General features: G+C 50.6%; 1 protein-coding gene across 1 annotated transcript in view; it reads left to right on the forward strand.

Annotated features, from left to right (window-relative positions):
• SLC4A8 (solute carrier family 4 member 8) overlaps positions 1 to 12,172 on the forward strand; it is a 28,652-nt gene extending 16,480 nt beyond the window's left edge. Inside the window, exons 15-25 of the mRNA XM_030967097.1 lie at positions 19 to 124; positions 1,349 to 1,510; positions 2,120 to 2,233; positions 2,676 to 2,837; positions 3,874 to 4,125; positions 5,691 to 5,759; positions 7,332 to 7,505; positions 9,139 to 9,276; positions 10,301 to 10,398; positions 10,829 to 10,932; positions 11,864 to 12,172. Of these exons, the coding sequence (XP_030822957.1) occupies positions 19 to 124; positions 1,349 to 1,510; positions 2,120 to 2,233; positions 2,676 to 2,837; positions 3,874 to 4,125; positions 5,691 to 5,759; positions 7,332 to 7,505; positions 9,139 to 9,276; positions 10,301 to 10,398; positions 10,829 to 10,916 (1,363 nt within the window). The 3' untranslated portion in view covers positions 10,917 to 10,932; positions 11,864 to 12,172. The remainder of the gene's footprint in view (positions 1 to 18; positions 125 to 1,348; positions 1,511 to 2,119; positions 2,234 to 2,675; positions 2,838 to 3,873; positions 4,126 to 5,690; positions 5,760 to 7,331; positions 7,506 to 9,138; positions 9,277 to 10,300; positions 10,399 to 10,828; positions 10,933 to 11,863) is intronic.
• Positions 12,173 to 12,459: the final 287 nt, after the last annotated feature.

Genomic DNA, 12,459 nt, shown 5'->3' on the forward strand with positions numbered 1-12,459 from the left:
CTGGTTTCCCCCCTCCAGCTGTAAGTGTGAGCCCCCAGCTCATCCCAGCAACGAGACCCTGCGGATCTGGCGGAGCAACGGGGTCAACGTGTCGGGAATCACCTGGGGAAACCTCACAGTGACTGTAAGTGCCCTGGGCCACCACTTCCTCAGGGAGGCCAGGTACCAAAGCCACCTTCTTCAGGTGGCTTTGGGCTTCAAAGCGCTCTGAGAAGTCCCTGCTGATCCAGCCCACCTGGTCCAGCCCACCTGGTCCAGCCCACTTTGTCCCCAGCCTCGGGGATAAGAATTGTCCCCCTCAGCCGGGCTGTGGGACCTGGATCAAGGTTAAGGGAGTGCTGTGATTCCTGGATCATTTGAAGGACTGAAGTTCCTGCCTGAAGGCAGTGATTGGCTCCCTTAATTGGTTCCTAATGACTCCAGGCCCTGCTGTCTGTAGGGTCTCGCATAAATTTGCATGTCTGAGCAGCCCCACAGGGATTGTCCCTAGCAGCAGAGCCCAGGTGTGGGACGGGGCCTCTTTGGGACATCTCCAGCCCCTTTTGGCCTTGTCCTGAGAGCCCCAGCTGCAAAGGGACAATTTGTCTCTTTCCATCTCATGGTGTCCCAGCCCTCCTTCCCTAGTCCCTCTTTATCCACAAATTTCCAGCTTTTCCTTTCCCTCCAGTGTTTTCCTCAGCCATAGTGGGGCAGAGGACATGCCAGGGTCCGTGGTGTCCCACCACATCCCACCTGTGCTTCCCTCTGTGTAATTCCAGCTCTGTGTGTCAGTTGTTCAGTTGCTGCCGCTCATAGTTGCGTTATATAAATATAGAAATATTTATACATAAACATCCACATAGCTATCTAATATATTATAATTAATAATATTTATATTTATATAGTTATATATTTTATATATCTCTATTTATCTATGAAGTATTTTTCTTTATATATTTTCTTTATATATTGTATATTTTATATTATATATTTTATATATCATATACTATATATTATATATTATATACTATATATTATATATTATATATTATATATTATATATTATATATTATATATTATATATTATATATTATATATTACATAATAGATTTAGAAATATTTATATTTATATAAATAGTAGCATATTTATATTATTATATGCCAATATAATAATATTTATATTGTACATTTCTATTTATTTATATATAAATATGTACATATATATAATATGCAGATATATTTATAATATATTGATATATTCATATTTATAACTTCTATGGCAGCTGCAGTGTCACAGATCTTTCACCCAGACCCTCCACCCCCCCGTTATCCTGGTTTTCCTCCATGTCCTGATGCTCTGTTTCTCCAGGAATGTCGCTCCTTGCATGGGGAGTTCCATGGACCTGCCTGTGGGCACAATGGCCCCTACGCGCCCAATGTCCTCTTCTGGTGCTGCATCCTCTTCTTCTCCACCTTTGTCCTGTCGAGTTTGTTGAAGAAGTTTAAAACCAGCCGTTACTTCCCAACCAGAGTAGGTAGAAGGTGGTGGCCCGGGACAGATTCCATGCTCCTTTCCCAAAATGCCATTCCTGGAGCACTGAAGGATTGGCCACCGCTCAGTCAGGCAGGGAAACACTGACCTTGGATGTCCCTCCTTCATTTCTATGAGCGCAGAGAGGTTCTGGCATTCCCCACCTGCCTCACAACCTGTTCCAGAGCGATGGTTTTTGGCTCAGGCAGTGGGAAGTCAGCTCTTCCAAAGTTATTTATTTCTCTTCCCCTTCTGAGCATCACTTTCTGGAGTGGCATTCGAATGAGGAGTTGCCATGGAAAAACAGGAATAAATGATGCCTCAGTGCCTTATTCCCATTTTACCCAGAAGCGTGGCACCTTTCCTCATTTTTGGTATTTTTGTTAATGTCTGAATTAAAATTTGAATTTTCCCCCTAATTAAACTCTTCCTACTGTCCCACACCAGATCCCCAGATCTCCAACATGGCAGCAACATCCCCCTCAGGGAGTTGGCTGCATGTCTTCGGAGTGGAGGGATTTTAGGGATTAACCAGTCCCAACCCAGTGGGTGTCCCCAGGTTTCCCACCTCGTGTCCTGGCCCCTCTCAGCCCTGGTTTCTTGCCCCAGGTCCGATCCACAGTGAGTGACTTTGCTGTGTTCCTCACCATTGTCATCATGGTGCTCATCGACCTCGGGATCGGGATCCCGTCCCCCAAGCTTCACGTCCCCCATGTGTTCAAGGTAACGGGGTTGGGGATTGGTGGAGAAGGCTTTTGGCACCTCAGGTGATGTCAGGGCAGGGCTGGAGGAGGTGATGGTAGTGGAACCATCTCCTCTCCGACATCCAAGAGCATTGATTCCCCATGGAAATCAGGGTACAGCCCCAAAACCAGACACTGGACAGGAGAACCATCTCCAGCAGGGCAGGGCTGGGCTGGAGGAGCTGCTGGTGGTGTGAGCGTCTCCTCCTCCACATCCAAGTCATCAATTCCTTCCTGTCTTTTGGGAAGGCAGCCCCAAAACCAGGGGAGAGGGGACTCTGGGACAGACAACACTGGCACTGTGGAGCCCCCTGGGAGAGGGTGACACGAAGGGAAATGGGAAATGCTTGGACACAGGGATGGGGGGGAACAGAGGCCAGGGAAGGGATTGTGCTGGGAGCTGATCCCACCCTGTGTTGCAGCCCACCAGGGATGACCGTGGGTGGCTCATCAACCCCATTGGGCCCAACCCGTGGTGGACGGTGTTGGCCGCGCTCATCCCGGCCCTGCTCTGCACCATCCTCATCTTCATGGACCAGCAGATCACGGCCGTCATCGTCAACAGGAAGGAGCACAAGCTCAAGGTGAGGGGCTGCAGGGGTCACCCCCTGCCCACCCCGCTCTGCGGGGCTGGGACAAGCTCCTGTCCCAGATGCTTTGGGAAGGTTTGGGATAACACCAGGCTGTGTTGCAGGAGCTCTCCTGGACACAGGGAGAGGATGGCAACTTTTGGGAACAGCAAGGGAATATTGGAGTGTAGAAGGGTGGTGTTTTTCCAAATGTCAGTGGCAGCTGGGGAAGGGATCTCAATGAGCTCCAGGGATCACTCAGAGCCATGTGTCCTACCTTCAAGTGGTGGGAATTTCTTTATTAATGAAAAAATAATCAATTTTAAAATGATTTCTGAGTACCAGAGATGGTACAAACCCTCCAGACCCACTTTGAGTCCTGCCAGACTTTCATGCAAGATGTCAACTATATCTGCATTTAGTTCCAGTTCTTATTTCAAACCTTATTTAAATTTTCCAGAAGTTGACTTGTGCTTGAGCAGGCTTTGAGCCCCACCCGTGGTGTTGCCCTGGTCCCTGAGGGATGCGCTGGCAGTTTATATACAGACACGAACGGGACGGGACCACTGATGGATGTGTCGGAACCGTTTATTTTCCAGAATCTTTATAATACATAGTTTTGTCTATGCAAAGATCCTGACAGTTCGCATCCAGGCAGCAAGCCAAAGAAACTCACTTGTTACAAGTCACCAAATACTCATGCTAGCCAATTACACAGAGAGAAAGCATATTGACAGTGATTCTATCCAATCAACATAAGCACACGTAGCTGGGGTTAAAACAATGCTTGCTTGTTCATTTATAAGAAAACAAAGCATAAAACCCTATTCATAATTTCAACCTTGCTATAGAAACTTTTTGCAACTTACAAAGTTATTCCGAATCGCTAATACATAGCTCTATTGTTCTATTCCTCACATCTTCGCTACAGCTTAACAAGATGCATCAGCAATATCCATAGCTCTGCTGCACTGAGGCCTGTCTGTTTTCCCACAAACCTGAAACCCTCTAACTTTATGGATTCCTACACTGTTCCCCTTTTGCTCCCCAGAAAGGCTGCGGGTACCACCTGGACCTGTTCATGGTGGCCGTGATGCTGGGGGTGTGCTCGGTGATGGGGCTGCCCTGGTTCGTGGCCGCCACCGTCCTGTCCATCACCCACGTCAACAGCCTCAAGGTGGAGTCCGACTGCTCCGCACCGGGCGAGCAGCCCAAGTTCCTGGGGATCCGGGAGCAGAGGGTCACTGGCCTGATGATCTTCGTGCTCATGGGCTGCTCTGTTTTCTTCACCTCCGTGCTCAAGGTGAGAGCGGGATGGAATCCCCCTGGTGACCACAGGAGTTTGGGAGGGGATGTGAAATTAGGGCCTCTCTCCCCCAGGAGGTGATGCCAAAGGCAGGATGGGAGCCAGCCTTGGTGACTTCCCAGCCCTTCAGACCCAGCTTGGGGTGCTCAAGCCAAGCAAACAGGACAAATCCCTTAATTCCCAGGTGTCCTCCCGACCCTCTGTAGTGAGAGGGATCCTGGCTGGATCCCACCAAAGCTGGTCCATCCCTGCCCTTCCCAGCTGGACTGGAGAGAAAATAGACCAAAGGTTCATGGCTTGAGATAACGACAGGGACAGATCCCTCATCAGTCATGATCATGGGAAAACAGGCTGGAATTAGGGATATTCATTGAATTTATTACTGACAAAGTCACAGCAGGATCACGAGAATTAAAACCAAACCTTAAAAACTTCCTTCCTTCCCCACTGGTCCCTCCCAGGGGACACAGTTCTCCAGGAACTTCTCCAGGAACCCCTCCAACCTGAGTCCATCCCATGGCAGACAGCTCTCCCCAAACTGCTCCAGCAGGTCCATCCTGGAGCCAGCTCTGCCAGACATGGAAGAAACTTCCAGCAGCTTCTCACAGAGCCCACCCCTGCTCCCCAGACATGGCCACGCAAACTCAACACATCCACCCCCGCTTTGGGTTAGAATTTAGCACTTTCAGACAAGCAGGACTTTACTGGCTGCAACTCACTCCCCCAGGAGCCTCAGGAGAGCCATTCCCAGGAGCTGAACCCTCAGAGTTCCCCCACAGGCTTCCCTGCCTGTTCTTCCCACCAAACAACCCCAGCTCCAGGCTCAGAGGAGACACAACCCAGGCTCAAAGCAGACACAATCCCAATTCCAGGCTCAAAGGAGACACAACCCAGGCTCAAAGCAGACGCAATCCCAATTCCAGGCTCAGAGGAGACACAACCCAGGCTCAAAGCAGACACAATCCCAATTCCAGGCTCAAAGGAGACACAACCCAGGCTCAAAGCAGACACAATCCCAATTCCAGGCTCAAAGGAGACACAACCCAGGCTCAAAGGAGACTCAGTCCCATCTCCACGCTCAAAGGAGACACAGTCCCATCTCCAGGCTCAAAGGAGACACAACCCAGGCTCAGAGGAGACGCAATCCCACCTTCAGGCTCAAAGGAGAGACAATCCCATCTCCAGGCTCAAACCAGACCCATTCCCACCTCCAGGCTCAAACCAGACCCATTCCCACCTCCAGGCTCAAAGGAGATGTCACTTCCATGCATTCCCGCAAGAGTTTTTCGAGATAATTTTTTACCCCCACAGGAGCTCTCAGATAGACGAAATGTGGTCCTGATGGATGAAATCCCCTGTCTCCAACCTCTCTGGAAAAGGGGATTATTCTGATGGAATGAATCAAAAGATCAGCCTGACACAGAGAACAAAATCTGTGCTGGATAAAATCCAGCAGGGGAAAATTGGGAATCTCCAGGCAGCACCTTAGAAAGGAGGGGTGAGAGAGAGTGGCAATGCTTCAAATGAAATTGAAAGCCATTAATTGTTGCATTTTTCCCCAGTTTATCCCGATGCCAGTCCTTTATGGGGTCTTTCTGTACATGGGGGTCTCGTCACTCCGAGGGATCCAGGTACGGCTGCTCCAGGGAATTTCCTGTTCTGAAGGTCTTGGGGTGGGAAAAACATCTCTGAGAGCAGGAAATTCAAATGGTTTTTTGTCAGGGACTGATGGGTGCAGGCTCGGGAAGTTTTTAGGGCTGGGAAGACCCAGTTCAACACTGGGAGAACCCAGTTCAGCGCTGGGAGGGCCCAGTTCAGCACTGGGAGGGGCAGTTCAGCACTCTCTGTATCAGGCTTTAGGACAGGTTGGTGTTTGGTGATGGGAAAATGGCAGAATTCATGTGGAGGGAAGGAAATTCCACTGGGGGATTCCCTGGGCCAGGAGATGCCAACCAGAGAAAACCCTGGAATAATATGGAATTTGGTGGGCAAAGCCAGGTGGATTTTGGACGGAGCAAAGGCAAAGCAGGTGCTGCTCCCAGGAGGAACAGAAGGGGATCTTGGATTTCTCCTTGCTCCCAAAATCTCCCCATCCCAGCAGCTGCAGGAGCTGCGGCTGTGTGTTAGAATAACTTCTTCGAGATTGGTCTAATGAGCTCTAGGGGGCTTACAACACATTTAAGATAGTTTAGCTACTTTTGGAGGCATAAAAATCAGCAGGATGGCTTCTGTTGCAGTGTTGGAAAAAAAAAAGTTTAATAAAAGGCAGAAAACAAGCAGAAAAACTGAGCTAAGTGTAAGACGTTCTTGCTCTTAGTAAAAACACTTTACAAAAGCAGTTAGTTTCTCTGTTCATGTCTTTTTCTAGGTAATTGTTCAGGCGAGACTTTTTATCTCTCGTCTAATTAGCCATCCTTAAGTGAAGTGTCTTAAGTCTTATGAAGTGTCATTTCACTTAATTAAAGAAGGAAACTTGTAAGCTTCTGTCTCGGTTTGAAAAGCCAGGTGCCTGCTAAAGAAGGCAGGAGCCTTCCATGAAATGGAGAACGTAAACCCTCCCCACCCCTCTGAATTGCTACAAAATTTAAATTAAGGGGCTCTCAGGCAACAAATATGGGAGCAGGAAATAACAGTTCTTTATTAGGGAAGAAAATAAAAGGATAAAATAAACAATGCAGTAAACTAAACCAGCACTGACAGAGTCAGAACACAACTTGACACCCTGGTAGCAGTCCAATTAGAAATTGGCTGCAGCCCTCCTAGAGTGTCAGGGGTGGTTCTGCTGGAGCAGGGATCCTGTAGGAAAGGGTGGAGTCTTCCTCTGGAGATCCAGTGGAAGAAGAGGCAGCTGCTGCTCCTCTGGGAAATCCAGTGCAGAAGCCGTGCTGGTGTTCCAGAATCCCCAGATTATATCCGGGTAGGAATGCTTGGCTCCTCCCTCTGGGCTCACATCTCCCAATGGGATGCTGTAGTTCTTATCAGCCATGCAGTGACATTCAATGGCTGTTATCAGCAGATGTGCCCTCCCGAGGGAGGAGTGGGTGTGGAAGAGAGAAGGAAAACTGCCCACTTGACAAAAGACAACTGCCACACAGATGGTGATGGAACACATCCTGCCTTGCAACTGGGGACAGCTTCTTTCTTTTTCAAGAGACAAAAGACAGTTTTGTCACTCCTTCAGCAGGGCTCTCTTTTCCCTGCAGTTCTTCGACCGCCTGAAGCTGTTCTGGATGCCGGCCAAGCACCAGCCCGACTTCATCTACCTGCGCCACGTGCCCCTGCGCAAGGTGCACCTGTTCACCCTCATCCAGCTGCTCTGCCTCGTGCTGCTCTGGGCCATCAAAGCTTCACGCGCTGCCATCATCTTCCCCATGATGGTGAGGGGCGGCATTCACGGTGTTCCCAGTATCCTTGGTGTTCCCAGTGTTCCATGTGTTTCCAGTGTTCCCGGTGTTCCCAGTATCCCAGTATTCCTGGTGTTCCAGGTGTTCCCAGTGTTCCCAGTGTTCCCAGCATCCCCGATATTCCCAGTATCCCCAGTGTCCCTGGCGTTCCCAGTGTTCCCAGTATCCCAGTGCTCCCAGTGTTCCCAGTGCTCCCGGTGTTCCCAGTGTTTCCAGTGTTCCAGGTGTTCCCAGTGTTCCCAGCATCCCCGATATTCCCAGTATCCCCAGTGTCCCTGGTGTTCCCAGTGTTCCCAGTATCCCAGTGTTCCCAGTATTCCTAGTGTTCCCGGTGTTCCCAGTGTTCCCAGTATCCCCGGTGTTCCCAGTATTCCTAGTGTTCCTGGTGTTCCCACTGTTCCCAGTATCCCGGTGTTCCCGGTGTTCCCGGTGTTCTCAGTGTTCCCAGTTTTCCCAGTGTTCCCAGTATCCCATGTTCCCGGTGTTCCAGTATTCCCAGCATTCCCAATGTTCCCAGTATCCCCAGTGTTCCTGGTGTTCCCAGTGTTCCCATTTTCCCAGTGTTCCCAGTGTTCCCGGTGCTCCCAGGTGTTCCCAGTATCCCCAGTGTTCCTGGTGTTCCCACTGTTCCCAGTATCCCAGTATTCCCGGTGTTCCTGGTGTTCCCAGTGTTCCAGTATTCCCAGTATCTCTGGTGTTCCCAGTATCCCCAGTGTTCCTGGTGTTCCCAGTGTTCCCAGTATTCCCAGTATTCCCAGTGTTCCCAGTGTTCCTAGTGTTCCCAGTGTTCCCAGTTTTCCCAGTGTTCCCAGTATTTGCAGTGTTCCTGGTGTTCCCAGTATCCCCAGTGTTCCCAGTGTTCCCAGTATCCCTAGTGTTCCTGGTGTTCCCACTGTTCCCAGTATCCCAGTATTCCCGGTGTTCCCGGTGTTCCCAGTGTTCCAGTATTCCCAGTATCTCTGGTGTTCCCAGTATCCCCAGTGTTCCTGGTGTTCCCAGTGTTCCAGTATTCCCAGTATTCCCAGTGTTCCCAGTGCTCCCAGTGTTCCCGCTGTTCCTAGTGTTCCCAGTGTTCCCAGTTTTCCCAGTGTTCCCAGTATTTGCAGTGTTCCTGGTGTTCCTGGTGTTCCCAGTATCCCCAGTGTTCCCAGTATCCCCGGTGTTCCCAGTGCTCCCACTGTTCCCAGTATCCCATGTTCCTGGTGTCCCAGTGTTCCCGGTGTTCCTAGTGTTCCCAGTATCCCTGGTGTTCCCAGTGTTCCCAGTGTTCCCAATTCCCTGGTGTTCCCAGTGTTCCCAGTATCCCTGGTGTTCCCTGTATCCCAGTATTCCTGGTGTTCCCCGTGTCCCCAATGTTCCCAGTGTTTCCAGTATCCCCGGTGTTCCCAGTGTTCCCAGTATCCCATGTTCCTGGTGTCTCAGTGTTCCCACTATTCCTAGTGTTCCCAGTGTTCCCAGTATTTGCAGTGTTCCGGTGTTCCGGTATTCCCAGTATTCCCACTATTCCTGGTGCTCCCGGTGCCCCTCACTGCCCCCCATGCTCGCAGCCCTGGAGGGATGGAAGTGCCATCTCTGGCCTCACCCATCTTCCCTTTCTTTCCTGAAGGTTTTGGCTCTCGTTTTTGTCCGGAAAGTGATGGATTTCTGCTTCTCCAAGCGGGAGCTCAGCTTCCTGGATGACCTCATGCCAGAAAGCAAGAAGAAGAAGTTGGACGATGCCAAAAATGAAGCCAAAGAAGAGGAGGTAATGCCAGGAGCTGGGAATCTCCTTGTGGTATTTTCAGGGTCCCCCGTCACTGGGAGGAATGAATGAATCTGACTCCATGCTCTTAGAAGGCTAATTTATTGTTTTATGATCTATATTATATAAAAGAATGCTATACTAAAGCTACACTAAAGAATAGAGAAAGGTTACAGACAGAAGGCTAAAAGATACTGAAGAAAAACTCGTGACTCCTTCCAGAAGCCTGACACAGCTGGCTGTGATTGGCCAATAAATCAAAACAATTCACATGAAATCAATGAACCAAGCACCTGTTGGTAAACAATCTGCAAATCACATTCCAAAGCAGCAAAACACAGGAGAAGCAAATGAGATGATATTGTTTTCCTTTTTCTCTGAGGCTTCTCAGCTTCCCAGGAGAAGAATTCTGGGCAAGGGGATTTTTCCAGAAAATATGACGGTGACATTTCCGCTGGGCTGTGAGATTCCCTGTTCCTGTCACAGCTCATCCTTACATCATGGAATTGTGGGGCCATGGAATGGGTTGGGTGGGAATGGACATTAAAGCCCAGCCAGTGCCACCCCAGCCCTGGGCAGGGACACCTCCCACTATTCCAGGGTTCTTCAGGCTCATCTAGCCTGGCCCTGGGATGGGGAATCCACAGCTCCTCTGGGCAGCAGCTGTTGGGAACATCAGAACTGAGGCAAACAGATCTCACAGCCTGGATCCCACATTCTGAACTTTTTCCCCTAAATTCTGAGTTTCACACTGGAACAGAGACATTGTTATCATTTCAAAATGAGCCTTAAAATAAAATAATTACTATATTTCTGTGGGGGTTTGCTCCCAGAAGTGCCACTAACCCCAAACACACCCTGAGGCTGTTCCCTCTCCTCCTGTCCCTGGGAGGAGGGCAGGGGAAGGTCTTTACCTGCTGCTAAAAGTGCTGTGGGTCAGAGGGGAGGGCAGCCTGCCAGGTTTTTGCTGGAATTTCATTTTTCCCTCTTGGATCAAGGAGAGAGAATTTGACTTGTCTCTTTTCAGGAGTCCCAGAAAATGATGGAAGCAGCTGCTGCGAATTCTGTTCAGCTGAAGCTGGGCAAGACCAGCAGGGTGGACACCCCAAAGCCCAGCAGTGACAGGTAAAGACCCCCCTGGTGAGGACCCCTGGCAGGATCAGTGGGAAGTGTCTGGCTGGGGTTTCTCCACTTGCAGATTTATTCCCAGTCCTCTTAGTGGGAAAATCCCAATTTACTGGCAATTTAGGAGGTGATGGCAGAGCTCTGACCCCACACAGTGGCTGCATAATTCCTGTTTTGTCCCAAAACTACATCACCAGTGGCTTTCTGGGAATCTGGAGACCCTCCTGCTCCCACTTGAGAGGTCACGGGGAAACACCAGCTGTGGGTTTGCAGCTCCAGGCCTTGAGTCCCAAAATTCCTCATCCAGCCAAACCATCTCCACCAGCTGAGCTCTGGTTTTCCAGGCCCTCGTATTCCTCTGGCTGCTGCCAATGCTCCTGGTGGGATCAGACCCATCCTCTTGGAAAACCATCTGGAATATTCCTTGCAGGACTGATCCTTCCGAGATCAACATTTCGGACGAGATGTCCAAGACCACGGTGTGGAAGGCTCTGACCATGAACACAGAAACGCTCTGAAGCTGGGAGGAAGGAGGTAAAGGCTCAGCTGTGGCGTGGCCTTGTGGGGACAGCACAGGCCCACGGCCCCCCTGGGCTCTGGCCAGTGCTGCTGGACAAGGGGCACGCTCCTGGGAACAGGCAGCAGGACCATGGCCACCAGCAGCAGGACCATGGCCACCAGGTCCTCTCTGCAGGGAAGTGTGGGAGCTGCACCTGGAATCCTGGGGTCAGACTGGGACCCTGCACCCAGAGGGGCTTTGAGGGGCTGGGGGCATCTCCAGAGCTAGGAGTGGAGCTGGAGAAGGGCTGGAGTAGCAGGAGGAGGGTTTGGAAAGCTCCTGAGGGAACTGGGAAAGGAGCTCAGCCTGGAGAAAAGGGCTCGGGGGGACCTTGTGGCTCTGCACAACTCCTGAGAGGAGGGGACAGCTGGGGGAGTTCAGGATCTGCTCCCAGGGAACAGCCTCAGGTTGATCAGGGAAAGTTCAGGTTGGATACCGAAGAAAATTCCTTCATGGAGAGGTTGTCCAAGCCCTGGCACAGCTGCCCAGGGCAGGGGTGGAGCCATCATCCCTGGAAGGGTTCCAAAAACTTGATGTGGCACCTGGGGACATGGCCAGGGGTGAACATGGCTCCTGGGGAACAGGGACAGGAGGAGAGGGAATGGCCTCAGGTTGATCAGAAAAGGTTCAGATTGGATATTGGAGAAAATTCCTTCATGGAGAGGTTGCCCAAGCCCTGGCACAGCTGCCTGAGGCAGGGGTGGAGCCATCATCCCTGGAAGAGTTCCAAAAACTTGGATGTGGCACCTAGGGACGTGGCCAGGGGTGAACATGTAGGTTGATAATTGGATTTGTTGATCTTAAACACCTTTTCCAACCTGAACAATTCCATGGATCTCTGATTCTGGGTCTTCCACTGATGATACCCCCCCTCTTTCCCTCTCTTCCCCCCATGCCCACGTTTAGGTGCCTCGATGCCGCCGTCGAGGAGCAGGAGTGTGACTCAGGGATGTGCCAAGGCAGACACGGAGGAGCGGCTCGTTTCCCAGCCGAGGGGTCCCACAAAGCCATGCCGAGTTTCCCGTTCCCCGGGCTGCTGCGTCCCGGGGGTCCGTGTTGTCCAGCCTCGTGTGTCCTCGTGTGCGTGTGTTGTGCAGTGGTGGAGGCTCCGCTACTGCTTCCCATCCATTCTATTTTTTTAATCTCCAATTTCTCCTCTCTTTCCTCATTTTTTTTCCTTTTTTTTTTCAAAATATAAACTCTGAATGTACAAAACCATTCCCTGCTTGATCTGGCGCCTTCTCCTTCCTCACAGCCGGGGTTTCGGTCTGGTTTGGGATGCTCCTTTGGATAACTTCTGTCTCTTACTGGTACAAGAGGGATGCTCTCCATGGTGGGACAGCGTTGGGAGCACCTCAGAAACTGGGACAAACCACCCCTGAGCACTCAGGATAACATAAAGGAAAAGCTCCCTATGCTCCATTTTCCCATCTTTTTTGAGGGTTCTTTTTGGGCTCTGCCACCAGCCTGAGAGCAGTAAAATCTAGAAATGTCCCTTTTTA

This window comes from Camarhynchus parvulus, chromosome 29 (genome assembly GCF_901933205.1).
Source record: "Camarhynchus parvulus chromosome 29, STF_HiC, whole genome shotgun sequence".
NCBI lineage: Eukaryota > Metazoa > Chordata > Aves > Passeriformes > Thraupidae > Camarhynchus > Camarhynchus parvulus.